This window comes from Rhinatrema bivittatum, chromosome 2, assembly GCF_901001135.1.
Source record: "Rhinatrema bivittatum chromosome 2, aRhiBiv1.1, whole genome shotgun sequence".
Taxonomy (NCBI): domain Eukaryota; kingdom Metazoa; phylum Chordata; class Amphibia; order Gymnophiona; family Rhinatrematidae; genus Rhinatrema; species Rhinatrema bivittatum.
This window is the reverse complement of record NC_042616.1, coordinates 422,029,699-422,057,462: the sequence shown is the minus strand read 5'-3', so window position 1 is coordinate 422,057,462 and position 27,764 is coordinate 422,029,699. Positions and strand designations below refer to the sequence as shown.

The 27,764-nt window shown below is 46.2% G+C and overlaps 1 protein-coding gene across 6 annotated transcripts in view; it reads right to left on the bottom strand.

Annotated features, from left to right (window-relative positions):
* LOC115084861 (probable endonuclease 4) overlaps nucleotides 1-27,764 on the bottom strand; it is a 108,245-nt gene that overhangs the window by 30,955 nt on the left and 49,526 nt on the right. For 5 of the 6 annotated variants that reach the window (XM_029590222.1, XM_029590224.1, XM_029590220.1 and 2 more), the window contains 2 exons: nucleotides 10,993-11,205; nucleotides 1,373-1,555 (listed from right to left, as the gene is read on the bottom strand). In XM_029590222.1, the coding sequence (XP_029446082.1) occupies nucleotides 1,373-1,555; nucleotides 10,993-11,205 (396 nt within the window). The remainder of the gene's footprint in view (nucleotides 1-1,372; nucleotides 1,556-10,992; nucleotides 11,206-27,764) is intronic. The other variant, XM_029590223.1, reaches the window with a different exon arrangement.

Below are 27,764 nucleotides of genomic sequence, written 5' to 3'. Positions count from 1 at the left end.
TCCCACGATATATGCAAGGCAGCTGACAGGAAAGAAGCAGCAGCAGCTACCTGGGCTGCAGGGAATTGGAGCATGCACGGTGGAGCTGACTCCACCACTGCTCCCTCTTCCCTCTAGTCACGCACTTCCTGTTTAAAGTGGAAGTTGTGCTGGCAGTGAGAAGGAGGGGGAGCCGTGGGGACTGACACTACCATGCTGCTGGCTATAAGTAGCAAAACCTGGAGGATGATGGGCAGAAGACAATGATACATAGTGGAGAGGGAAGGGGGGGGGGAGCAAGATAAGGGAGAGGTGAGAAGGAAGGAGAGAGATAGGGGAGAAATGAGGGAGGATAGCAAAAGAAAGGAAGAGGAGGAGAATGAAGGAAGGAGATGGAGGGTTGGGAGGAGAAGGATGAGAGGGGTGGATGTGATAATTGCAGGAGGACCTTCAAGCCTGGAAACTGGGCATCCAAATGGCAGATGAAATTAATGTAGAAAGTGCCAGGAGTTGCAGATAGGGAAAAATAATCTTAGGTTCTAAGTTAGATCCAATTAGGTGCTACCACCCAGAAAACGATCTAGACATCATAGTGGATAACACATTGAAATCATCGGCTCAATGTGCTGCGGCAGTCAAAAAAGCAAACAGAATGTTGGGAATTATTAGGAAGGGAATGGTGAATAAAACGGGAAAATGTCATAATGCCTCTGTATCGCTCCTGATGAGACAGCACCTTAATTACTGTGTACAGTTCTGATCAATGCATCCCAAAAAAGATATAGTTGCAGTTAAGAACATACAGAGAAGGGCGACCAAAATGATAAAGGGGATGTAACAACTCCCCTATGAGGAAAAGACTAAAGAGGTTAGGGCTGTTCAGCTTGGAGAAGAGACGACTAAAGGGGGGGGGGGGGATATGACAGAGGTGTATAAAATCATGAGAGGTCTAGAACAGGTAGATGTTATTTACTCTTTCGGTAATAGAACAAGGGGCACTCCATGAAGTTAGCATGGGGCACATTTAAAAACTAATCGGAAAAAGTTCTTTTCCACTCAACGTACAATTAAACTCTGGAATTTGTTGCCAGAGGATGTGGTTAGTGCAGGTTAGTGTAGCTGTGTTTATAAAAAAGGATTGGATAAGTTCTTGGAGAGAAGTCCATTACCTGCTATTAAGTTGACTTAGAAAATAGCCACTGCCCATTAGCAATGGTAACATGGGAACAGACTTAGTTTTTGGGTACTTGCCAGGTTCTTATGGCCTGGATTGGCCACTGTTGGAAACAGGATGCTGGACTTGATGGACCCCTTGGTCTGACCCAGTTTGGTAATTTCTTATATTCTTATGGCTGCTTTATTTTGATAAAAATTTAGCACAGAGGACCGTTACCAATAGTGACTCCTTCCACACATCCATGGGCATAGTTGATGCCATCAGCAATGCGATCCAGACACTCATCCACTGTCATCGCACCCGCCCAGGAGCCTGGGTGCATGTTGTACAGGGTGAGGCCCAGCTGCTGGCAGCACTGTAGCTCCTCCACCAGCATTGCTCGGCTCTTTTCAAACACATCTGAAATTGAAGTGGGGAGAAGAGGAAAGAGGAAAATATATATATATATATATTAATATATACACACATATATATATATATATATATATATATATATATATATATACACACACACACCACACACCACACACATATAATATTATATCTATATATTATATAATATATTTTTTTTTTTTTAATGCAAGTCACTGCTTACTAAGCCTGGAAGACAGCAGTCATATACCATCCCTGAAAAATGTACCTTTCCCTATGACAGAATATGGGACGCTTTTACACCCGAAACAACGAACAGGCACCCAATCATGCTGTGTAACTGTACTGAAAAATGAAAATATGCTACCTCACAGGCGCCAGACACCTTGGCTTTTTAAAAGATATTGCTTAACATCCTCTTAACCTAGTCTAATCATCTGTCCAAAAGGCTTACTTTTTTTTTTTTTTTTAAATATCCATATCAATACCTACTCTTCATATCAAACCCCTTGAAACAAACACAAAAAGGACTTGAGGACATTGCCTTTCTGCAATGTTTAACTGTCTCCTCACCTCTGGTATTCTCTTTCCCTTCCCCCGCCTCCCCTTTAGTGAACTGTGATGATGCATGCAGACAGCCTAAGCCTCGGATCAGGCTGTGCTGCTGAATCCCAGTGAAACCGTGCCGTTTCCTCACCGACCTGACCTCACTGCAGCAACTTAAACTTCTTCCACGGAAGTTAAGTTCCAAATGATATCATGGATAACAACAGCTCTGTCCCAATATATACAATCGAAATATAACTCACAACTTCCCAGAAATGGAAGAGAGCAACCCACTCAAATCTGTTTGTAAAATGAACCCTCTTCGTTCGGAAATAATAAAGTGCCTATAATTAGACCATCACTCTAGGCATCATCAGAGTAAATGTGTGCAAAACATTTCTCAATCTTCTGTCTTATTCTTAATCATCGGTCTGTTCACGTTATATATATTTTTTTTTATTTTATGTTGCATTTAAAAACATGTATTTGCTGAGGTAGCACCATGCTTCTCTGCATTCCCTCCTCCTCCTCTACCCCCCAGAGTCTCAGCATTCATAAACTGCTTGAGCTGACCAGGAGTACTCCTCTGAGACACTCCAGGACAAGCTGACCCACCCTTCCTAGCCATGAACTTTACAGAACCTGCCATTATCCAAAAGGCAGTTCCATCACTACTCCCTGTCAGTTTTTTTTCCCTTTTCATCACCTTGGCCAGGCTGGTTCAATTTTCCCCTTCCCCCGGGCTGTTACCCTGACCTATATGCACACTAGAAATGCACAAAGGCGCATGACCATACATGCAAAACAGCCTCTCATGTGTACCGACAGATGCACCTTTCCCAGTAAGCCACTCCTGCTGAAGGGCCATGAACCTAAATGCTTGAGAGAGATATAGAGGCAAAGGACTGGTGGAGTGGGGGGGGGGGGGTATTAACGTAGAAACAATGAGAAGGATATATTTGGAGGCGCCTGTGGAGGATGCTGGAGGAGAACAAGATTGAGAGGTTGGGTGGTGGGAGAGTGTAGGGAGGGTTTAACTGGTGTGGTTTAGGCAGTGGGAATTTCTGTGGTCATCTACTCAAAATGGTAGAAAAACCAGAAAGAAAATCTCAGTCTTCGGAGAGGTTGGACGGAATAGTTGTTCTTTACTTGCCATCATTTACTATGAGCTTAATATTCAGCTGCAGGCTGTCTGGGTAAGTTACCAAAGCAGAGTTGCTTACCTGTAACAGGTGTTCTCCAAGGACAGCAGGATGTCAGTCCTCACGCATGGGTGCCATCATCCGATGGAACCCAGCACAGAACTATGATCTCAAAGATTTTAGAGCTTTCGGCATGCTGACCGGCACTGATCTCGCCTGGCCCCGACAACGGCTTTCTCCTCTGGTAGGGATGAACTACCAGCTCGGCAGGACAAGCAACAAGGGATGTTCCCTCCACCTCCACCCCCACCCCCCGAGAGAGGAGGGAGACGCCGGCGCCCTCGGTGCTGCGCCAGCCCAGAGCCCTCCCACCACCGAGGGAGCTTCATCTCGGCGGCAATGCACACCCTTGATGCGAGCACGAAGTAGCACAACATAAGAACATGCCATACGCTACTCTTATTAAATGTTTAGTCTCTTTCAAAAAAATATCCCTCTTAGACCTGTTAGAGGATTTAAATCCTACTATTGTTTTGCATTTCTGAAACCTGTCTAAACGACAAAGAATGTGCTCTTAAAGCAAATTTCACATCTCAAATATGATGTATTTCATTTTCCTAGACCTAAACAAAAAGGTGGGGATTTATTAATAATTAGTAAAAAAAAAAATAATAATAATAATAAACTTAAGCTAGAACCTTAGAAAGTAGAGACTAACCCTCCCTACGAAGTAGAAATTCTAAAATCACCTCTACTAAACATAGGAATGGTCTATTGTCCCCCAGGAATACTACAAAAAGGACTGCTCACCTATAATCAAATTCTTCACTAAGGTGTTTCAATCACCATTGTAGGAGACTTTAAGAACATTTCACAGGCTATAGTTCTAGGTGTTCTATCTATATGTAGATAGAACACCTGCTCTCCAGGTGGGGCATTGTCCTCTTGCACAGAGGATGCTCTCCAGGTCCTCTTGCACAGAGGATGCTCTCCAGGTCCTCTTGCAACAGAGGATGCTCTCCCAGGTCCTCTTGCACAGAGGATGCTCTCCAGGTGGGGCATTGTCCTCTTGCACAGAGGATGTGTCTCCCAGGGCTACTGCCCAGGAGGGAAGGGTTAGGTCGGTACTGAACGCAGTGTGCTACTGACGTTGCCATTGCTCTGACTGAGTGTGCCTTCACTTGTCCCTGTAATGGGAGGCCTGCTTGCTGGTAACAGAATGCAATGCAGTCTGCCAACCAGTTTGACATTGTTTGCTTGCCCACCACATTCCTAAATTTGTCTTATCAAAAGAGACAAAGAGTTGGGTGGACTTCCTGTGGGCTGTAGTGTAGCTAAGTAAAAGCACAAAGCACGTTTCAGTCCAAGATGTGCAGAGCTTGCTCACTTGGGTGAGTGTGAGGTCTTGGAAAGAAAGTGGACAAGATTATGGACTGATTTAAATGGAGATCAGTAAACCACCTTAGGAAGGAATTTAGGGGGACTTCCGGCGATGTTGTCACCGGCAAGGAAGGCTGGGACTTGAGCTCCGTGGTCCCCCTCTAGTTTCTCCCCGATAGCCCCACGCAGCAGCGGCGATTTTATCCTCCTTTCGCTGGGGAGGGCTTCTGATGCCGTTGGGCCTCCAGCGTAGCTGCTTCGGCGTCCGAGGGTGGCGGATGCGGTGCGAAGGAGCGAGGCGCGGCGAATACAAGATGGCGGACAGCCCGCCCAGCTGCCCCCCCCTTACCGTGAGCCTAGGCGGGTGACTCTGCAGCGTTCCGACCTCGGAGGCCCTCCTCCAATTAGTGCCCGACGCCCGGAGCACTCCGACGAGTGGCGAGAGACACGGGTCGTGAGTGGAGCTGCACGGAGTGAGATCCACATGGCCAAGATGGCGGCCGCCTCCGTAAGTCTACACTATTAAGCTGCTGTGTGGGCCAGTATTTGTAGGACTTTGGCAGGAGCCTGGATGCTTTGAATTTGGGAGGACTGCTTAGTACTTTTCTTTTTCCTGCCATCCACACGGGAGGGTGAAGATCCAGGCCTCTGTTTGCACTTCGGAGCCGTGCCCCTGGGAGGCTAGGGATCAGAGCCCAGGACACCAGGCTTGTAGCCACTGAAGTGGCCGTGACGCACAAGAGCCTGTAACTCACTCACTCTGTGAGCAGACGTGATGGCTACTAGGAAAATAATTTTCCATGTAAGGTATCTGAGTTCGCAGGAGTGCAAGGGCTCAAAAGGAGCGTGCATGAGTCGTGCAAGTATGACATTGAGGTCCTGTTGTAGCTTCACGAAAGTCTTGCTTATTAGTGGAATCGGAAGATACGCATAAAGCAAGCCTTTGTTCCAGGGACGGGTGAAGGCATCCCTGGCTGGTGCATGTCAGTCCTTGTGCAGGGAGCAGAAGCCATGCTGGGTCAGACCAAGGGTCCATCAAGCCCAGCATCCTGTTTCCAACAGAGGCCAAACCAGGCCATAAGAACCTGACAATTACCCAAACACTAAGAAGATCCCATGCTACTGATGCAATTAATAGCAGTGGCTATTCCCTAACTAAACTTGATTAATAGCAGTTAATGGACTTCTCCTCCAAGAACTTATCCAAACCTTTTTTGAACCCAGCTACACTAACTGCACTAACCACATCCTCTGGCAACAAATTCCAGAGCTTTATTATGCATTGAGTGAAAAAGAATTTTCTCCGATTAGTCTTAAATGTGCTACTTGCTAACTTCATGGAGTGCCCCCTAGTCCTTCTATTATCTGAAAGAGTAAATAACCACTTTACATCTACTCGTTCAAGACCTCTCTTGATCTTAAAGACCTCTATCATATCCCCCCTCAGCCGTCTCTTCTCCAAACTGAACAGCCACCGGTCTTTTTTGAAATTAGGAACTATCTGGAGTAGAACCCTTTTTCCTGCTAATTCGGTGGAATCGGTGCCACGGCTCTGACTGACAGAAGGGTTGAGAGCTCTGATTCGAGTTTTCCTGTGTGGTCTTCCCAGCACCAGGATGGATTGGGTGGAAAGGTCGGGGGTATTTTTGAAAAATGTAGACGGTAACCGTGGGTTACGATGGACAGTACCCACTGATCCGTGGTAATTGGATGCCAATTTGTTGCAAAGTGGCACAGGCGACCCCCACTGGAATATGGCTGCTGCTCTCTGGAAAAAAAAATCAAAATCCAGACTCGGGGCCAGCTTGTGGAGCTGGCTGTGGTCTAGATGTTCTGGCTTGGCGCACATGTCCCTTCTGAGGTGCCTGAGCATGTTGTGCATAGGATGCAAGAGGGTAATATCTGCGTGGCCTGCAGAATTGTTTCTTGGGTTCTCTTTGCGTGACCCTACGGGTTACGGAGGGAACATCTGGGGAGACAGTTGACAACTGGCGCAGGGTCTCATGATAGTCCTTTAACTTGGCCACCGCATCCTGGATCTTATCCCCGAACAGGTTATGTCCAGTACAGGGTAGATCTGCCAGTTTGTCCTGCACTTCTGGGTGTAGGTCTGAGGCCTTAAGCCAGGCCCAGCATCTAGCACTGATGCCCGCTGCCGAGTCTCTGGATGCTGTTTCAAAAGAGTCGTAGGCAGCTCTGACTTCATGTTTACCTGCTTCCATTCCTTTTTGTAGGATGGAGGACAAAGTTTTTTCTTGTTGTTGGGGCAAAGTCTCCGCAATTTCCTGGACTTGTTTCCAGAGATTTCTGGTATATTGAGTCATGTATAATTGTTCGCGATAGGAACATGGACCCTTGGAAAATTCTTCGTCCCAACACATCCAATGCCTTCTATTCCTTACCAGGAGGAGCAGAGGAATGTGGATGCAATCGTTTAGCCTTTTTCTGAGCTGATTCCACGACTACAGAGTGGTGGGGCAGCTGACTTTTGAAAACCTGGGGCTTGCTGAACCAGGTAGGTGGCATCTGTCTTTTTATTGACTGGCGGTTCCGTACCTGAATGATCCCACAGGCGGTGCAGGAGGTCCAAAAGAACTTCATGCACCGGTATTGCCATTATTTCTTTTGGAGCATCTACAAATTGTAAGACCTCCAACATCGTATGGAGAGCATCTTCCTCCGTAACCAGTGAAAAGGTATAGTCTCAGACATCTCTTTGACAAAACTGGCAAAGGAGAGGTCTTCTGGAGGAGATCTTCGCCTCTCCTCCGGCGGTGAAGGCTCTGAAAGCAAATTCTCGGACGCCGGTGATGGATCATCTGAGGATGCATAGTCTCATGGATTATAGGGACTTTCTCCTTCTCCTGGTGGAGCTCCCGATGGAGAAAGCATGCCAAAGCAGAGAGGGTGGGAAGGCATCAATGGATACAACCCTGGCATCGATGGAATCAGCATCAGTACTGATTGAATTGGTGCCAGCATCGAGGGCATCGGGGCAGATGAGGTGCGCTTGGGTACCAGTAGCCCAGATGGCCTGGGCATGGGCTCCGGCATAAATGGTTCCTGTGGAGGGACATGGCCGGGAATCGATCCTTCCTCTTCCGAGGAACCTAGGACTGGAATCGGGACCTGCGGAGGCCTCAATGGATGACTATGACAGCGTGTCTGGTGGCAGAGGAGTCAATAAGGCACCGATGAGCATATCGAGGCGCTTGAGGAGCGGTGCCACCATCAAGGGAGCCAGTTCTGGGGCCAGTATGGGGGCCGGCACCGACTGGAAGCCTCGTAAGGCTTTCAGAACTATCTTTTGGACCATGCAGTCCAATTCCTCCTGGGAAGCTGGCATGGGTGGCACGGCGATCGGGGTAGGAGGCTGGCTGGTCATCACCGGAGCCTCCACGGGGGCCCATGGAGGCTCGGTGCCCAGCACCGGTATCATGGGGAACACCTAGGGGTCCTGGGACCAGAGAAGTATGGGGGATCCTCTCCCTGAGCCCTCTTCACAGGCGGCTCGAAGGAAGTCGATGCCGCTGCGGTATCGGTGCCAGCACCGATCGGGGAATGCCAGTCAGTGCTGGTGTTGATGTTTCCCTCGGTGCTCAGTCCAGTCTTTCCCCAGCACCGAGGACGATGACGCCGATGTCCTCGAGGGAGTTGGTGACGGACGGTCACCCTGTTATGTTTGAACTTGGTTTGTGGGCCCTTGGGTCGTGGAGAGAGCTGACTCCACCCACAGGGAGGAGCCCTGTGGGGACTCTCCATGACAGGCAGAGTCTCAGCAGTAATGGACACAGGAGTCAGAGAATATTTATTATACAGCAAGAGAAGCCCGAGGAGCAGGTTTGTAAACTCAGTCCTGGAGTAGGAAGACCCGAGATGGATTCTCCGGTAGTGGTCCGCAGAGCGGGGTAACCCGGGGAATACTTGCCTCAGGCAGGCCTTGTGCGAGGTAGCTCCGGTAGTGGTCCTCAGCGTGGGGTAGGCCGGTGATAGATGTTGGCAACTGGCACAAGACAGCGTGGATCCGGTAGTGGTCCGTAGAGCGGGGTAACCAGAGGATCCACACAGCAAGATGGAAGCAGTAGTGTAGAGCAGGTCTTGTACTCACTCCATGATGTTGCAGTAGAGAATACGTAGTAGCAGCAGCGGAGACCCAAAACAGGAACAGTGAAGGGTCATCCGAGAAAAAGCGAGAGGAATTCACTTAGCTAGAGAAGGTGAGACAGGCAGAAAAGGCTCTCCGAGCAAGGCCCCAGAGGAGCGGGTACCTGAGTCACTCAGTCTGGAACGCAGGAACAGCAAGGCGAAGCGTCTCAGAGGAGGGAATTGAGCAAGATGGAATCCTTGCTAACTCATAGGTAGGAAAGTCCGGTAGGGTTAAATACACGTAAGGCAGCGAAGTCATGCGAAAGGGACGCCCCCAAGGTTCCCGCCATGACGTGCACAGGAAGGAGGCAGGCGCGCGACCGGGATTCACCCACCCCGTCCGGGAACGCCAGGGAGGTCGGCGTGCAGAGGCAGAGACAGCCATCTTAGCCAGAATTGGAGCTACTGGGCAAATTGAGGTGAGCAAAGGTCGCAGCCGTCTGCGACCGATGGGCACAACACATCCTATACATGTTGTTTCTCGCGAATCATCTGCGAGGTCAATGGACCCTCCATGGGCAGTGCGCTTGAACTGGCATCGATGGAGGTCTGTTTTGAAGCAAACAATTGCTCCATTTTGTCCAGGCGAGTGCGACAGCCTTTGGGGGTCATTTGTGCACAACTAGGGTATCGATGAACGTCGTGCGAGGAGCCTAAGCACAAAACACAGACTTCATGCGGGTTGGACCTAAACCCGGTCGCCATGTTAAAATTTGGCAGTTGTGCCGTCGGTGACCATCGGGCACCGAAGTGGTAAGCCGCCGGGAACCTACAAGTACTGGAAAAAACACTTACCGAGCGGAGGGAATGGAGCGCGATGGGAAACCCCGGTGAGGGATTTTTTGAGAAGATAAACTTTAAATAGTTCCGTGAGGAAAGTTGTGAGAAATTTCTCACAGAGCTCCTAAACCACGAGGCAACTGCTGCGCTGAAAAAAAAAAAAAAAGACTGAAGGGGGACCCCTGGTGGCTGCAGGGTTAGTGGCATGCTGGGCATGCTCAGTGTGCCAGTCAAAGTTCTAGAAATTTTGACAAAAGTGTTCCGTGACAGGGAACACCTGTCACAGACTACCATCCTGCTTGTCCTGGGAGAAAGGAAAAAATATCAGGCCAACCATCCCCCCGCCTCCACCAACCAGTAACAGTACTACTCCTTATTCCCTCTCCAGTGTGCCCAGTTACACATTAGGAGCCAAAACTGTTAGCCACATCTTCTAGCCCAGAGGTGGCGCACGTACATTCTTGAAGTATTAAATTCTATCCTACTTGCTGTTTGTTAGTCATCATCATTTATTATTTATCACAATTTAAAGTTTACTGGCAGGTACACTGGAACGCAACAGTTCTTTTAGCAGAGTGCCAGCAATCCTATTTATGACTTTTATTATAAAGCACCAAGATCGGCGTGTGCATGGCAAGAAGGGAAACAAAATATCCTGCTTCCTAATAAGATGCTAAGTATTGCTGCTAGGCCATCAGGATTGGTTCTTCTAGCTGTGACAGACTGCTGTGGTAACACGACTGTAGAGTGACCTAGTCTTGCTATATAAAAATTTGCTACATTTCTGTGTTGGGTACTGTATGTGCTGCAATCCAAAAACCATATTTGTGCTGCATTTGCAGAAGATTTAATTATTGATTTCATTTCCTTTGGGAGTACTCTTAGTATCCCACCAAATGTTGCCCCTTAGGAACCTTAAACATGAAATAAAATTAAAATGCGTTTCCTCACGGGACATGTAAAGATGGAAATTTTCTGTGTGTTTTTTCTCCCCTGGGTAAGGAAGTGTGTATATCTATAAGTACACAGACTGTTACACGATGGTCGTGCTTTTACCCACGCGCTATGAAGCACCGTCCAGCCTCTGCGTGGGTAACTGTACGACCATCGTGTAACAGTCTGTGTACTTTTATCTGACGCAAAAAGCATGCATGCTTTCTACTGTCAGAGGAGTGACTCTACACTTATAAATGGCTTTTCCTTGTAAGCTCTATTGAGCAGAGACTCTCTCATGTGTTATTGGTACAGCACTGCATACATCTAGTAGTGCTATAGAAATATTAAATAGTAGTAGTACTAGCAATTACTGATGGGCCCTTGTACTAGTAAGTTGGGATGCAGCCTCAATGACAGGTGTTACTCAAAAGCAGAGCGCTACAGCCCAGCTAACATCTGCTGTATGTAAGCTAGATTTTTGGTAATCGATGGAAGTATCACCATCATCACCCCCCACCACCACCATCCTCATACCTGGTTTAGACGATCCCAGATTCATAACGTAAGGGCTATGTGGGAGGATAAATCTGGCTGAGATGTCATGTTCTTTGCAGCACAGCCGGAACCTCTCTGCTGCCTTCTCTTCCAGGGGCCTGGAGTGCCAGCTGCGCGGAGACCTCAGGAACAGGCCCAGGGCCTGGCCTCCGATCCACACGGACTGCAGCACCGCTTTCCAGATGCCACCTGCTTACAAACAAAATAAATTATGACCCTTTTATAGGAAATTCCCTATAAAATATATATATATATATATATATATATATATATATATATATATTAGTAACACAATTAGGCAATATTGCACTACCCTTTGTGCCTATTTAATACCAACAAAAAAAACCACTCCCTGCGGAGTGGAGTAAGGCACAATTATTGTATTCCAAATTATTCTTTTATTAGATTCATGAAAATATATCAAAAACAACAGTTCTCCATGCTTTAGACAATCATAAAATTTATAGTAGACCTTCACATTTATGTCTCACCAATTCACATTGCTATTACCTCACTTACATTAAAATCAATACTCATTCATACACATAGTGTTCATTTTAAATTATTTAAATGCCAACATTCGTATAATCATTCTTTAAACTCAGTTTTAATTAATCCCAACAGAGCCCTCGTTTCACCTTACGGCTTCATCAGGGGAATTTGAAATAATTAAACCATGAATTTTCTGTTTATCACATCAACCACATGGATCCTTGCCAATCTAATAGAGACACCAATGATCTTCCTTAGATTTACAACTGCTTGTAGTGCCAACCAATTTCTGCATCTGTATATACATCTGTGAACCGCTGTCTTAACTTCTCCCATTAATCATCGCTCAGACTGTAACTTGTATTCCTGGTCTTTGATTCAACACAGCCACACTGAAAGAGTCGTCAACCTACTCAATCTCATTAATCATCAGCTTTTGCCCTTCATAGATTTGATTGCTTCAGATTTCCGTTGCTTCCGTAGCCTCAGATATCAAATCTCCAAATGTTTATTTCAAAATACCTGCTTCTGCTTCCCTTGCTGCTTTGTAAGCGTGGTTACATTCCATCACAACCCATCCATTCAATGCTACTCAGCTTTATCCTTCATAGATTTAATTACTGCAAACTTCCACTGTGTCTTTAGCCCTCCACATGTTTATTCGGGATATCCCCTTCTCCTCTCCTTTCAGCTTTACAAACGCTGAAAAGAGAGGAGAAGGGGATACCAATAAATCTTTTATCAAGGTCCCCAGGTCTCTGTGATTCTGCTGCCATTGCTGCATGAATTTCCTTTTTACTATGAAATCATAGGAAATGGCCTTCTCCAACTCCCTATCCCACCTTTTCCAGCTGCTGGTTTTCTCTCCACTATTCAGAGGCTCCTCTGGCATTGTGGGGCTCACAGTAAATAGTCATGCAGTGCCAGAGGCAGCAGGAGCTTCTGATTAGCACTGGCAAGTGCCACCACCAATGGAGAGGGAGCAGAAGAAGCAGTTAAAGGCTGAAAAGAAGGATGTAACTGTTGTGGGGAGGGGGATGCGGGGAGGGGAAAGGCGTTTAGGGAGAGGAAGTACTTGGCAGATGGCTGGAAAGGGCAGAAATAGAAAGAGGTTTTCAGCTGGCTACGAGTAAAGAGGGGAAGGAGCCAATGATTAGATTTGAGGGAAGAGAGACAAGGTAGGAAGCAGCAAGATAGGAAGTCTGCGCAGTGGAAGTAGCTAGCAATTAGAAGGAGAGAGGGTGACAAGAAAGTGAAGGGGAGAGCAGCAGCTCATAGGGATCAGGATCAGCGAAAGAAATGGGAGGTGTGGAAAAAACAGGGGTTTTGCATGCTCTGTGGTTTGTTGTTCTGCCTCGTGATTGTTTTCTCCAGAGCGTTCATTCCTTCCCTCTGTGCTGGCCTGCAGGTGCTGTTTGACCTCCGCACTGCAGTTCAGAGGCTTTGGATGCAGACTGACTGAGAAGGCTTGAACAGCATGCACAACCCGGCATTTCTGAGGAAGCTGTAAGATTTACATTCTGAAGTGCCCCGGCCAACAATCTATTACCAGTCAGAAGGCCATTGGTGATAGAGTTATTGTTAGGACTGTGTGCACTGATCGGCCCTGCAGACAGAGAACTAGTCCTGAAGGTTCTGGAACTCGCCAGTCTGGGCTGGGAGTGCAGAGGGAGCAGATCTCTCTGCTGAGGCCCTGGTCACCTACTGTCAACAGCCTTTTCCCGGATATCCCCAGGCTCTAAGTAGGGGAAAGGGTTGAGTAAACTTTCATTGTTTAGTCCTTGTTTTACCTGTTCCAGTTTCCAGATTAAATGTTTTATCCATTCACTGTTTGTACATAAACTTATTAGTTTGTTAGCTCTGCCTGTCTTGGACTGATTAATGATCCTGGTATTGTGTATTTGGTCTGTGGGTGTTTTTCTAAGAACTGTGGGACCCTTGGGTTGCTGGGATCCCAGTGTCCCTAGAAACCAGCAGGAGATAGTTTGTGGATGGGGAACTTGCCCAGAAGCAAGCAGGAACCTGGTTGGCAGTTGCCAGGTACAAGCGGGCAGGATCCTTCAAGTGGCCACAGGGTAATCCTGAGTGGCTTTTAGGAGTACCACTGAGACATTATGTAACAGGAAGGAAAAGAGCCAAAGGAAGAAAAGGAATTGGGAGAGGGAAGGTAGAGGAAACTGTGAAGAAGCGAAGGCAATGCTGGAAAAGGAGAAATGGGAGACTGGAGGCACACAGAACATAAATGAGGAATTGGGTGGATGGGAAACAGACTCTAGAGAGGGAGAATAGGATAACAGGACAGAAGGAAGGAAAGAAAAAGATGAAAAGTAAAGCAAAGAACTGAAATAAAGAAGAGAGGAAAATACAAAGGTATTTTGAATCAAGTTAAGGCTAGAAAGCTTATTTAATGAAACATTTAATGGAGAAATTACTTACCTGATCATTTCGTTTTCCTTAGTGTAGACAGATAGACTCAGGACCAGTGGATTATGTGCTCTTCTGCTAGCAGATGGGAGACAGAGTGAGATTTCAAAGCTGACGTCACTCTAGATATACCCCTGCAGTAACATCAGCTCTTCAGTATTCTCTTCGAAAAGTCATTGTGGATATATCTTTGCCTAATTAACTTGATTAAACTTGATTGAACTGACTTCAAAACTGGAGACCGCCAGTGCACTCAACCAATTAACTCCGACACCGGACAAACTGTGGGTGTCTTGAACTAAGGGTAGGCAGCAGCTTACCCATATTGCTTAGTCTCGAGGTTCGCTTTCAGAGGTTCTCCTTCTCTGGGGCAGCCATGGGCAGGATGCCGAGTCCATCTGTCTACACTAAGGAAAATTAAATTATCAGGTAAGTAATTTCTCCATTTCCTAGCGTGTAGCCAGATGGACTCAGAACCAGTGGTATGTACAAAAGCTACTCCCGGACAGCGCAGGAGGCTGTCTGTGGCCCACTTAATACTGCCCTTGCAAAGGCTGCATCTTCGGGCCTGAACATCCAGGCGGTAGAACCTGGAGAAGGTGTGTATGGAAGACTACGTCGCCACCTGACAGATCTCGGCGGGCGACAGCAGCTTGGTTTCTGCTCAAGAGACTGCTTGGGCCCTCGTAGAATGAACCTTAACCTGTAGTGGTAAGGGCTTTCCTGCCTCTATGTAGGCTGCCTTGTTTACTTCTTTGATCCAGGGGCTATGGTCGCCCTCAAGGCCGCTTCTCTTTGCTTCTTCCCGCTGTGAAGAACGAACAATCGATTCGTTTTGCGTACTGGTTCCAATCTTTCCAGGTATCGCACCAGGAGTCTGCCAACATTTAGGTGGCATAGAAGATGTGAGTCTTCCGAGCCCTTATGTTCTTCTGGAGTTGGCAGGGAGATAGCCTGGTTCAAATGAAACTCAGAGACCACTTTCAGTAGGAAGGAGGGGATGGTGCGCAGCTTTATGGTTCCAGGAGTGAACCTAAGGAATGGTTCCTGACAGGATAGTGCCTGTAGTTCGGAGATGCGACGAGCTAAGCATATTGCCACCAGGAATATCGTCTTCAATGTTAAGAGGCGTAGTGACAGACCGCGCGTTGGTCTGAAGGAAGTCCCGGCTAGGAAGTCTAATACTAGATTGGGATTCTATAGGGGCACCGGCCACTTTAGGGGTGGCCAGAGTTGTTTAACGCCTTTCAGGAAGCGGGACAAATCCGGATGAGTTGATAGTCGGATACCGTCCACTTCGGCTCTGAAGCAGGACAGTGCGGCTACTTGGACCTTGAGGGAGTTGAGGGACAACCCCTTCTTCATACAGTCCCTGTAGGAAGTCCAGAATCATGGAAATCTTGGCCATCCGCGGGAGTATCCCACGGTCCTCGCACCAGGCTTCGAATATTCTCCAGATTCGTATATATGACAGGGATGTGGAGAACTTGCGCGCTCGGAGCAGGGTGTCAATCACGGCCTTCAAGTAACCTCACTTCTTCAGGCGAGTCCTCTCAAGGGCCAGACCCGTAAGAGAGAATCGAGATGGATCTTCATGAAGAATCGAGCCCTGCCGGAGCAGGTCCCTGTGTGGAGGTTGGCACAGAGGGATCCCCGCAAGGAGTCTTTATATGTCTGCGTACCATGGTCGGCCTTGGCCAAACCGGGGCCACTAGTAGAACTAGTCCCCTGTGATCCTCTATCTTGCGGATGATTTTGCACAGTAGCGGCCATGGTGGGAAGGAGTACAGTAAGGCTTCCTCTGGCCAAGTCTGGATGAGAGCGTCGATCCCTTGGGAGTGTGGCTCTTGTCTGCAGCTGAAGAACCCGCAGGTTCTTCAGGTCCCTCTCCTTTGGAATGCATTAACGGCTTCATTGCGATTACTATCTAACCCAATATACTTCAAGACATCCTTAAAAACATACTTGTATCAGATTGCTTTCAAAATGACACTGTGGGAAATATGCGCTTGCCAGCAAGCCATTTCATCAGGGTTTTACACTATCTTCCCTTCTCCCTGACATTTGCCTGAATAAAAGCATCACTTGTGCTTAAGTCTCTGCCTGGGAAAGGATACCTGACTGTCATGTATTTCTCTAGTTTATAATTAATCCTGATAGCCTGAAAGTAGGGCTGGGTGTTCCTTAGTCAGAGGCAGGACAAAGTCAGGAGGTATAGATTTCAGCAGCCAATGAGATGATCCGTGCACACCCCCTGAGCCAAAGCCAATAGTGTAGAGACTCGTCTGTTGCTATGGGGAAAGTAGCCAATCATGTAATGACACATCATCTGCCTTTGTATGAATGTACAATAAAAGAGAGCGCTGCATTGTGCTCAAGCCTCTTTTACCTGCCTGCCATGAAAGCTGCCTGAAGTGTCTTCTTTGCCTCCATATTCAACATTACACCAATTAAACACTAATTACTTCATATCAATTTCAATTCTGAAATTTCCCTTCCCATCAGTCTTTATATACATTTGGAAATTACCCCTTTTCCTCAAATTTCCCTTTCCCATACATACACAGTGGCTACAAGATGGCACTTGATTTTTTATTTTGATATGTATGATTTAATTAGATTTTCATAATTTATTAACCTTTTACTATTATGAGATTTATGTAATTTTTTAGTTATTTTTATGATTTTTATATTTATGTAAACCATTTTGACTAAACTTTATTTGTAAAAGCGGTATAGAAACACTTAAATAAATAAATAAATAAATAAATAAATAAATAAATAGACAAACCTGGGGACTTGGGCACTGAGATAGGTGGCCAGATCATCCATGACTGGGAGACCCCAATGATTTACTATCAGTTGGAAGGCTGTGGTCGACAGCGTCCATTCCCCCGGGTCCAGGCTCTCTCTGCTGAGGAAGTTTGCTGAGACGTTGTCTTTTCCTGCAATGTGGGAGGCTGAGATCCCTTGTAGGTTTATCTCTGTCCATGCCATGAGACGGTCTATCTCCAGCGACACTTGCTAGCTCCTGGTTCCTCCCTGGCGGTTGATGTAAGCTACCGTTGTACCATTGTCCGACATTATTCGAATCGCTTTGCCTTGGTATCTGTGGCTGAATCGCAGGCACGCTAGTCTGACTGCTCCATCTTCCAGGCGGTTTATGTTCCATTCTGCCTCTTCCTTGTTCCATTGCCCTGGGCCGTCAGTTCCTGACAGTGGGCTCCCCACCCTCGCAGGCTCGCATCCGTGATGAGCAAGGTCCAGTTTGGTGGGTATAGGCTTACTCCTCTGCTTAGGTGGTCTTCCTGTAGCCACCACTGAAGCTGAGAACGTACCTCTGCTGGTAGTTGGAGGAGAATTGAGTAGTCCTGGGACAGTGGGTTCCATCGTGACAGTAAGGAGCGTTGGAGCGGTTGCATATGGGCCCTTGCCCATGGGACAACCTCCAGGGTTCATGCCATGAGGCCAAGGACTTGAAGATAGTCCCATACCTTGGGGCATGCATTGGTCATCAATCGTCATAATTGTTCCATCAGTTTCCTTCTCCTCGGGGGAGGGAGGAAGACTTTGTTCTGTTTGGTGTCGAAACGAGCCCCCAGGGACTCTAGGGATTGAGAGGGCTGCAGACTGCTCTTGCCCTTGTTCATGACCCAACCGAGTTCCTGCAGTAGGCTCTTGACTCTGCTGGTCACCTGTTGGCTCACTTTCGAAGACTTTGCCCTGATCAGCCAGTCGTCCAGGTAAGGGTGTACCAAGATCCCTTCCTTCCTCAGTGTTGCATCCACGACCACCATAATTTTGGAGAATGTTCTGGGGCAGTTGCTAGTCCCAAAGGTAGCGCTCGGAACTGGTAATGGTGACCCAGTATCACAAAGCATAGAAAACGCTGGTGATCTTGATGGACTGGAATGTGAAGGTAGGCTTTGGAGAGGTCCAGAGAGGTTGGGAATGATAAAATAGATGGAATAGCGCCCCGTATTTTGTTGGGGCATGGGAACTGGAGTTAATGACTTCAAACTGAGTAGTCTTGTCAGGGTGGTTTCTACTGCCAGTCTCTTGGTGTGAGAGAGGCAGGGTGAGGGATGCTGCGGAACTCCAGAAAGTAGCCTTCTCGAATGATGTTTAGTACCCATTTGTCGGACGTGATCTCGACCCATCTTTGGTAGAAGAGGGCAAGTCAACCCCCTATTTCCTCTTCCTGTGGATAGGTCAGCCCATTCTCATTGTGGAGCACGGCTGGATCCTGCCCCCGGGCCTGCTCCTCTCTTGAACTGTCGGTTCCGAAAGGGCTGGGACCTTCCAGAGGGACGAGGTACCTGGAACTGCGAGTTCCTGTAGGATCTAAAGGGTTGAGAGCCTCTGCCCTTGGTTCTTCTGGGTGAAGGATGCTGAGATCTTTTATTCCTATCTTCCAGTAGCCGAGGCACTGGGGATTCATCCCATTTACTGGCTAACTTCTCCAATTCGCTTCCAAACAAGATAGATCCTTTAAAGGGCATTCTTGTGAGATTCGCTTTAGATGTCACGTCAGCAGATCAATTCCCTAGCCATAATTGTCTTCTGGCTGCCACTACCGAGGCTACGCCTCTGGCTGAGGTACGCACCAGGTCGGAGTTCGCATCCATCAGGAAGGCTGCTGCAGGTTCCAGAGTTATTTGCCTCTCTCGAGAGGAACAAGCATGAACGTGTCACCAGTGCGCAGCAGGAAGCAATCTGCAGGGTCATTGCTGTTGCGTCGAAGGCCTGCTTAAGGATGGATTCCAATCGTCTATCCTGAGTATCCTTCAATGCAGCCCCTCCCTCAACAGGAATCGTTGTTCGCTTTGAGACGGCACAGACCATGGCATCCATTTTCGGGAAACGCAAGCATTCCTTTGTCGCTGGTTCTAGGGGGTATAGGGCTTCCAAGGCCCGACCCTCCTTTGAAGCTGGCCTCCGGGGCATCCCACTCCAAGTCAATCAGTTCCGGGATGGCTTCCATCATTGGGAAGTAGCATGAGGCTTTACAAAGGGACACCAGGATGGGGGTCCTTCTTTGGTTCTGCCATCAGGTCCGTGCCTGGAATACCCAGAGTCTTCAGAGTCTGGGAAACAAAGGCTGGTAGTTCATCCTTGTGGAAGAAGCGAAGCATGGTTCGGTATGGTTCCAGGCCTGGAGGAATTTCTCCTCCTTCCAGGGAGTCGCCATCATTATCTGAGGTGTCTGGGTCCCTGTCAGGGAAAGTCTTGGTTAGGCGAGGCATGCCTCGAGGCATCTGAGTAGAGCTGGGAGGATCTTGTACTTCTGGTAGGGGTTGAGTCAGGGGTGCAGCCAGGGCTGATTGCACCTGAACAAAGGCTTGCAGCCCTTGGAAAAATTCTAACCAGGAGAAGTTCCCTGGATCCATGTTAATCCCAGGGGGAGTTGGCATAGGAGCCCCTGAGGTGCCCTCTTGTGGAGAGGCCATCTCAGAGATGCATAGATCCGGGGAACTATCATCAGTAGTAGTTCCGTACCCATCCCCCGACAGTGAGGGACCAGGCTTTGGTTCCCCCTGGGCTTCCTCTGGACTCCAGTTCAGGCTGCGTGGCTCTTATGTGGCAGGCTGTGCAAAGAGAGTGCCTTCTGGCCTTCTTGGATGCCAGTGCCATTGCCTCTAGCTTTAATGCGCACGTATAGCTATAAATGCGGCTGTGCAAATAGTTGTGCGCCCAGCCCAGTTGTGCGCGATTATGATTGCAGCTATGAGCGCAGCTGTGCGAGCGTCTGTATTGGACACGCGCAAGTTAGGCGCATCGGCTGCCCGGCCTGCCCCGCGCATATTGCCGGTCGAGAAGGGAAGATGGTGCAGACGCCCTCGCACGTAAGTAGGTGCTCCCAAGGGTCTCAACGTTGACCCCTGCACCGGATCGGGGCCTAGCGCAACCAGGGCTGCTCAACCTGATCGGTGCTCCCTTTTACCTCGCTGGGAAGAAAATCAAGTTGGTACGGCAATCCGAGCCTCTGAGTCCGGAGACCTGATTTAAAGTTTTTTTGCTTAACTGGACTCTGCGCTTACCGATTGAGTGCTGGGATGGTCTCCAGCTGCGGGGGGAGAGGGCTTTACCTTCATCTCCGAGCTCGATTTTGCACCCGCTGCCTTTCAGCCATTCTGGAGGCTAAGTCCACACTGGGAACCGGCTACCGGACCAGGGCACACCTGAGGGATATCGGAAATCACCTTAGGAATTCTCAACTGGGGGAGGGACCCTTAGGTATCACCGCAGGAGAGCGGGGCTTGATCTTCTTTAAGGTAAATTTCCTTTTTCTTTCTTCTTTGCTATATTTGTTAACACTATTCTAGTGTGTGGGATAGTGTCCGCATCTACTAGGAGACGGAGAGATACTGAAGAGCTAAGGTTACTGCAGCTTTGAAATCTGACTCCATCTCCCATCTGCTAGCAGAAGAGCACATAACCCACTGGTCCTGAGACCATCTGGCTACACGCTAGGAAAGAGTAAGATTTTCAATAAAATTAACTTTTAATACAAACTGAGTAATGTACAGTCACTCAGAAACTTCATCCTAGTACCCTGTCTACGGGGCTTCCCCAAGGATTTGCCTTGTCAGTGGCCCTATTTAACATTTGATACCCCTCTGCAAGCTGCTGGCCTATAAACTCTATGCAGATGATATCCAATTATTTTTTCCATTGAAAATATCTTGGGTGGCTACTTTTCAGTTCACATCAATCTGTCCCTTATCAGGAGTTGGTTACGCCACAATCTATTCTCTCTGAACGGGTCCAAAACAAAAATTCTTGTACTGAGTAGACTTCCGTTCACTTTTACTTTTGATGATCACAACATTCCTATTTCCCAGACCGTTCGTAATCTAGGAGTCCTCCTAGATCCCTCATTATTTATGCGGTCACATGTCAAATCTATTGTTTGGAATTCATTTGCAAAACTGCACTTCTTACATCACCTTAAACCCCTGCTCAAACCATCACATTTTCGTACATTTCTCCAATCCCATTTACTAAAAGGTTTGGATTACTGAAAGTCCTTATACCTGGGCCTTCCTTCTAACACACTACTCCTCTCGTTACAGATTACCCAAATCATAGTCGAACGGATTCTCACCAAGTTAAACATGCGTGATAATTTCACCCCCATACTGCGCACTTCACTGGCTTCCTGTTTACTGGCGTGTACAAAATAAGGTGGCAGTTATGATTCATAACCCTCTAAGAAACACTAACATTCCATGGATAAACTCTAATATCTCCTAAATATCTCCTAATATCTCCTAAATATCCCATCACCACGTTTAGCGCATCTAACCAAGAAGCACGAGAAGGCCTTTTCAATTGCAGGTCCCACCGTGTGGAACGCTTTACCCACTCCAGTTTGCAATCTGAATGATACCAAAGCTTTTTAAAAAGCTCTGAAAACCTTTCTATTCAAGAAAGCATTTGAAATATCCGATTAACTCAACTCTCTCTCTGGATTAGCTGCTTGGGAACCATGAATGACTGGTTGTTTTTTACTGCTGTATTGTTATTTTGGGTTTATGTTTTTCATTTTTATGCATGTTATGACATTCTCTGCCCCAAATCTTTGGAGGATGCAGGTTAAAAATAAATACACACATAGAAATACATGCATTTATGCAAATATACAGAAGAACATAAACAAGCAGGGAGAGCATACAGAGGCATGGTTTTGGGAATGGTTTCCAATAAAAATTTGTAGAAGGGGTGTGTTTGTGGGGAATGGAGGGTGTTGGTTTATGAAGGGGTATAGCGGGGGCTGTAAGTGGTTTTGTGAAGGTGTCAGATCATCTGTTGGGGAATGGATGTGTTTATCTGGGTAGGTTGCCAATAGCCAAAACAACTTCGGTGCTCATGAGACTTACTCAAACTGTCCGTTTTGTATGTCCCACATAAACCTTGGGACACAGACACGTGATAACACAAATCACATTGGCAGATACACGTTTACTGCACAAATGCATATTGCATCCAGAAATGGGATGACTTCATATAGTCCCTTGAAATGACAGCACAAAAGGAGGAAATGTTGCATGGATAATGTCCTGTGTCAAGTGCCAAAATAAATGGTAAGCTCAAGCAGGCTGATTTCACTACTATCCCTCGATATTATAACCATGTGACAACACTATTATATGAGGATCTTTGAAATTAGGATGTAACTGTAACACACTCAATGCTTGCAGATAAATCTGCAGCAGTGGTGGCATCTATCAGTACAAATCAACACATACATGTTTAACAGTTTTATCCAGCTGCTTATATCCAGCAGTAAGTCTCGACTGGCAACTTGTGTGTGGGGAGGGTCTATGGGGCATAATGTTGTATGGCATGGCTGTGCGTATGTGTGTGATGTGGCTGTGTGTATGCGAGGGTGTGGGAGGGTGTTGAATTGAGAACGCAAGTCATTTACTTTCCCAGTCTTGTATGGGGGTGTAGGTGCGAGTGTGCTGGGAAAGGGACTGTGTGTGTGTAAAATGTATGTGAGGAGGTATAAATCTTGTGTATGGTGGTACAGGAATCTGTGGGGTGTGGAGTGTGTGTGTGTGGTGAGTGCATATGAGGGTGTATGTAGGGGAAGGGAGTGTGACGTGGGTGTGTGTGTGGGGGGGGTGGGGGAGAAATGTGTGGTGGGTGAATGCAAGGGGTGAATGTGGTGAATCTGCAGTGTCTTTTTGTGCCCTCCTTTGCCAGTTGCTTCAGTTATTTTCCATGTGTCTGTCTCTACCTGTGCTACTCTGTGGGGAAAGTGCTAGAAAAGTGGATGGGGGCCGGGGGGGGGGGGGGGGGGAGAGAGAGAGCTGGGTTCTTGGAATTGATTTTTTTCCCTTAGAAAGCAATGGGAATTTTTTTTTTGGAGGTTTGGTTCTCTGAAAATACTGATCTGATGTTTCAAACTCATCCACAATATTCACATTTTCTTTCTGCATGCCAAATCTGGTAGTTTCATCCCTTTTTCTGGAGGCTTATCGTGCCTACAGATGCACATTGATCCTTTTTACATAATTCTCTCCAGCATAAAAATGATCTGCAGAAATCTTTAACCCTTGCTGCAGAATCTACCTTCCAGCATGTTCAGGAAATCAGGGGCCTTGCTTATAATAAAGAAAGTCAACTTTCCCCAGCCTGAGGAGCTCAGACCATGGTTATGTCAAATTTGAAAAGATGCAGCCCATATTTCTGCTGTGTCAAGGCAGCTTAAAAAGACAGGATCCCTTTTAACCAGCAACACTGAAAAAAAAAAGTATAAACATGCAGACATCACATCCTCCCAATCATTGCCTGACAAAGCCTACTGTAGCTACCACCTCCTCTGTGAGGCCCAGGCCATCAAAATTCCTCTAGCTGTTCTTTCCAAACCAATACTAGGATCCCCTGATTACCCACAAAGGTAGGAAGGACACTTGTGCTAAGAGTTCTCCTAATAATAGTGCTTAGTCTGAGAGGACCCTGACCTTTGACTTTGGCGTCTGTCCCTCAGCTGGCAATGGTTTCCTCTTATTTATTTTATTTTATTTAGACATTTGATATTCCACTTTTTACCAAGAATAGCCTCAAGGCGGGTTAAAAAACATCTAAAAATAGATAATGTATCATTTGAATTACTCTACAGTTAATATCAAATTCACAGCTAGTTTCTTCACAGTTGGAATAGCAGTAAGAATCCAATTTATTTGTAACTTATGGCCTTCAAGATAAGTAGTCAGGTGGTTAGGTCAGTGGACTGGAGGATTCTGCCAGGAAGGTCTGGGCAGAGAGCCGTACGTCACCTTTTTTCCTTAACACGAGATAGCAGGGCTCAAGGTGTAAAGTTAGCGGTACCTCGTTCCGAATATTTGGTGCGTAGCAGCTGAAGGACTGGAGTCCAGTGCAGGACAGTCTGGCAGAGGCCAGAGGAGGGGAGGAAAGAAAGGGCCAATTGGGAGGATGAGAGTTTTCTTGTGGGGTGTAAGAGAGAAAACGTTGAGATTGGTACTCTGTGTGGGGCCTGTAGAGAACTTAAGAACTTTCTCTGAGCATATAGCTTCTGGCTCTGGGGACATTCAAGCACAGGCAGCGCAGATTGTTACACCATGTGATGGGCTTAAACAGCAACACAGCAGTCATGCAGATCGGAAAAGGACACATTGTGGTAGCATGGAGGACAACATTTAAAGCCCAGCTTACTGTCCACCATTGCAAAGAGAGCTAAGGCAAAATAGAACTCAATTTTGAGACATATATTTATTTATTTATAGCTTTTATATAGCGACATTCTTACATCCGATGTAAATCATACCGGTTTACATTAAACAGAAAAGCAGGAAATAAATTTCCATAGTCTAATACAATGAACATTTCTAATTAAAATTGTTAGAAAGCGAAAAGAAAAGGTAAAGACTTGGAATAAAGGTTAAATAACAGAAAAACATATATGATTTTTTTTTTTTTTTACAAGAAGCACAAAGGGGTGCACGAAGGGGAGAGCCCCTTTGTTGCGCCCCTTCGGCACGCGGCGCCTGGTGTTAAGGCGCTTTTCAACTGCCGAATCTCTTCATGACGTCGGGGTGGGGGGCGTGGTCTCCCGATCTCTCTCTCAATCTTACATTTAACTCCCGATGTTTGTTGCGCTTCTCTTTTTATTTTTTATATTGGTGTTCAGTTCTAGCGGGGGCCCAAGGATATATATATATATATATAAAACATATAAATGATGGCAGAAAAGGACCAAATGGGCCATCCAGTCTGCCCAGTAAGCTTATGGTAGTATCTGCTGTGCTGTGTAGTCAGGGCCCTCATTGGTTGCTTTTTTAATCCAATTCCCTGTTACCCCCATGCTTATCAGTTTCCCACACTAGCCCTCGTTCATTGCTATTGAATCAATTCCCTGTTATGCCTTGCTGTTGAAGCAGAGTGTAATGTTTGAGTTGCATCAGTCTTATTGGTTAAGGGTAGTAACCGTCACATCAGCAAGTTACTCCCATACTTGTTTCCCCAGACAGTAAAAGTCAGGGCCCTTGGGTACTGAATGAATCCAACTTCCCTTTTTCCCCTGCCATTAAAGCAGAGAGCAATGATGGAGTTGCATCCACAGTATCAAGGCTTATTGGTTGAGGATAATGACCACTGCACCATCAAGTTACTCCATGCACTCTTTTCTTATTTCCATCTTTTAGAATTTAGGGATCCACAGTATTTATCCCATGCGCTTTTGAATTCTTTCACTGTTTTGGTTTACACCACTTCCTCTGGAAGGGCATTCCAGGCATCCATTATCCTCTCCGTGAAGAAATATTTTCTGATGTTGTTTGAGGCATCCTCCTTGGAGTTTCATTTTGTAACCCCCTTAGATCTACTGATTTCTTTCCAATGGAAAAGGATTGACGTTTGCACATCATTAAAGCCTTTCAGGTATCTGAAGGTCTGTATCATATCACCCCTGCACCTCCTCTCTTCCAGGGTATATATATTCATATCCTTCAATCTCTCCTCATAGGTTTTCTGATACTCACCCCACACCATTTTGGTAGCCCTCCTCTGGACCGCCTCCATCCTGTCTCTATCCCATTTGAGATAAGGGCTCTAGAACTGAACTCAATACTCCAGGTGAGGCCTCATCAAGGACCTGTACAAAGGCATCACCACCTCCATTTTCTTACTGGTTATTTCTCTCTCTATGCAGTCCAGCATTCTTCTGGCTTTAGCTATCACCTTGTCACATTGCATCGCCATCTTCAGATCACCCCAAGATCCCGCTCTTGGTCCATGCACATCAGCCTATCTCCCCCCTCCCCCCCCAATCTCATATTGCTCTTTTGGATTACCACGTACCACATGCATGACTCTGCTCTTCTTGGAATTGAATCCCAGCTGCCAAATCTTAGACCACTCTTCAAACCTTCGTAAATCACTTTTCATTCTCTCTACTCCTTCAGGTGTGACCACTCTGTTGCAGATCTTGGTATCATTCGCAAATAGACAAACTTTATCTTCTATCTTTTCCGCAATGTCGCTCACAAAGATATTGAACAGAACTGGTCCCAATACCAATCGCTGTGGCACTCCACTTAACACAGCTCTCTCTTCAGAGTGGTTTCCATTTACTATTACATGCTGTCTCCTATCAGTCACTCCAAAGCTTCTCATTTTGTTCACAAGCTCCTATGTGGAATGGTATCAAAAGCTTCACAAAAATCCAAACAGATGACATTAAGTGCTCTTCCAGGTCTCTAGTCAACCAATCAAAAAAATCTATCAGATTTAGCTGACCAGACCTTCCTCTGGTGAATCCATGCTGCCTCGGGTCCAGCAACTTGCCAGATTGTAGATAGTTCAGTATCCTTTCTTTCAGTCTCCATTAATTTTCCCACCACCAAAGTGAGGCTAACCGGTCTAATTTTCAATCTCCTCTTTGCTACCACTCTTATGAAACGGGACCACAACCACTCTTTTCCAATCTCGCGACACCACTCCCATTTCCAGGGATCTATTGAACAGGTGGACCTGCCAGGACATCTGAGTTCTCGTAATATCCTGGGATGTACCTCATCCAGCCTCATGGACTTGTCCACATTCAGTTTTCCTAGCTCTTCCCATGTATACTCTTCTGTAAAAACAAGTTGTATTTATTTATTTTATTTTATTTTAAATCTTTTCTATACCGTCGTTAAGATGGATACCATCACAATGGTTTACAGTAAGGCACATAAAAGTTATGATATTAAAATCTATCAGTTTACATAGGTGCCATAAGGTTCAGTAACATTGTTTGTAATCAATATTAATTGGTAAATGTAATAAATTATGTCCAAAACTCTCAATATCAGATTTTAGTACAAAAACTAGTTTTATAATTGTAACTTATCCTTTAGTGAAGAACTATAAATAAAAACTATACACTTAATGATTACTTCAGTGTGTGTGGGTTTTTAAATTTTTTCTAAATTTTTGTTGTCTCTTTGAAATCTTAACTCCAAGGGCATGGAATTCCACAGTATGGGTCCAGCCAAGGATAGCGCCCTCTCTCTTACTTGTGTTAGTCTTGCTGTTTTGATTGATGGAAAAGGTAGGAGTGCTTTGTTGGCTGATCTTAGGTTTCTGTTGGGGAAGTGTACACAAAGGGCTGTGTTCAGCCAGTCTGCTTTTTCGTTATGTATTAATTTATGTATGGTGCACAGTATTTTGTATTGTATTCTTTGCTCAATGGGGAGCCAGTGTAATTCAGCCAGTGTTTCGGTGATGTGGTCTCTTTTACTTTTGCCGGTCAGAATTCTTGCAGCTGTGTTTTGCAAAATTTGTAGTGGTCTTAGTGAGGTATATGGTAGACCTAGTAGAAGGGCGTTACAATAATCAGTGCTTGTAGTACTGATCGAAAGTTGGCGGTTGTTAGAAATGGTTTGAGTCTTCTGAGTACCATGAGTTTGGCATATCCTTCCTTTACTTTTAAAGATATATGTTTTTTTAAGCTTAGTTGTGTGTCAATTATTACTCCTAGGTTTCGTACTTTCTCTGCTAATATTATTTGTTGGTTGTTTTTGAGTGTGATTGGGCTCCGTATGATTTCCATATTTTTGCGTTCTAAATGTAGGAATTCTGTTTTCTCTATATTAATTACTAACTCAATTTGGTTTAGTAGCCATTTGATGATATCTAGATGCATGTTTGCTATGTTTAATGTTTTCTCAATTGTGTCGTTGATGGGTAATATTAATTGAATATTGTCAGCGTATATATAGTGTGTGATGCCCAGACCAGCCAGCAGGTGGCACAATGGTAACAGGTATATTTTGAAAAGTATAGCAGATAGGGGCGGATCCCTGTGGTACTCCTGTTTGAAG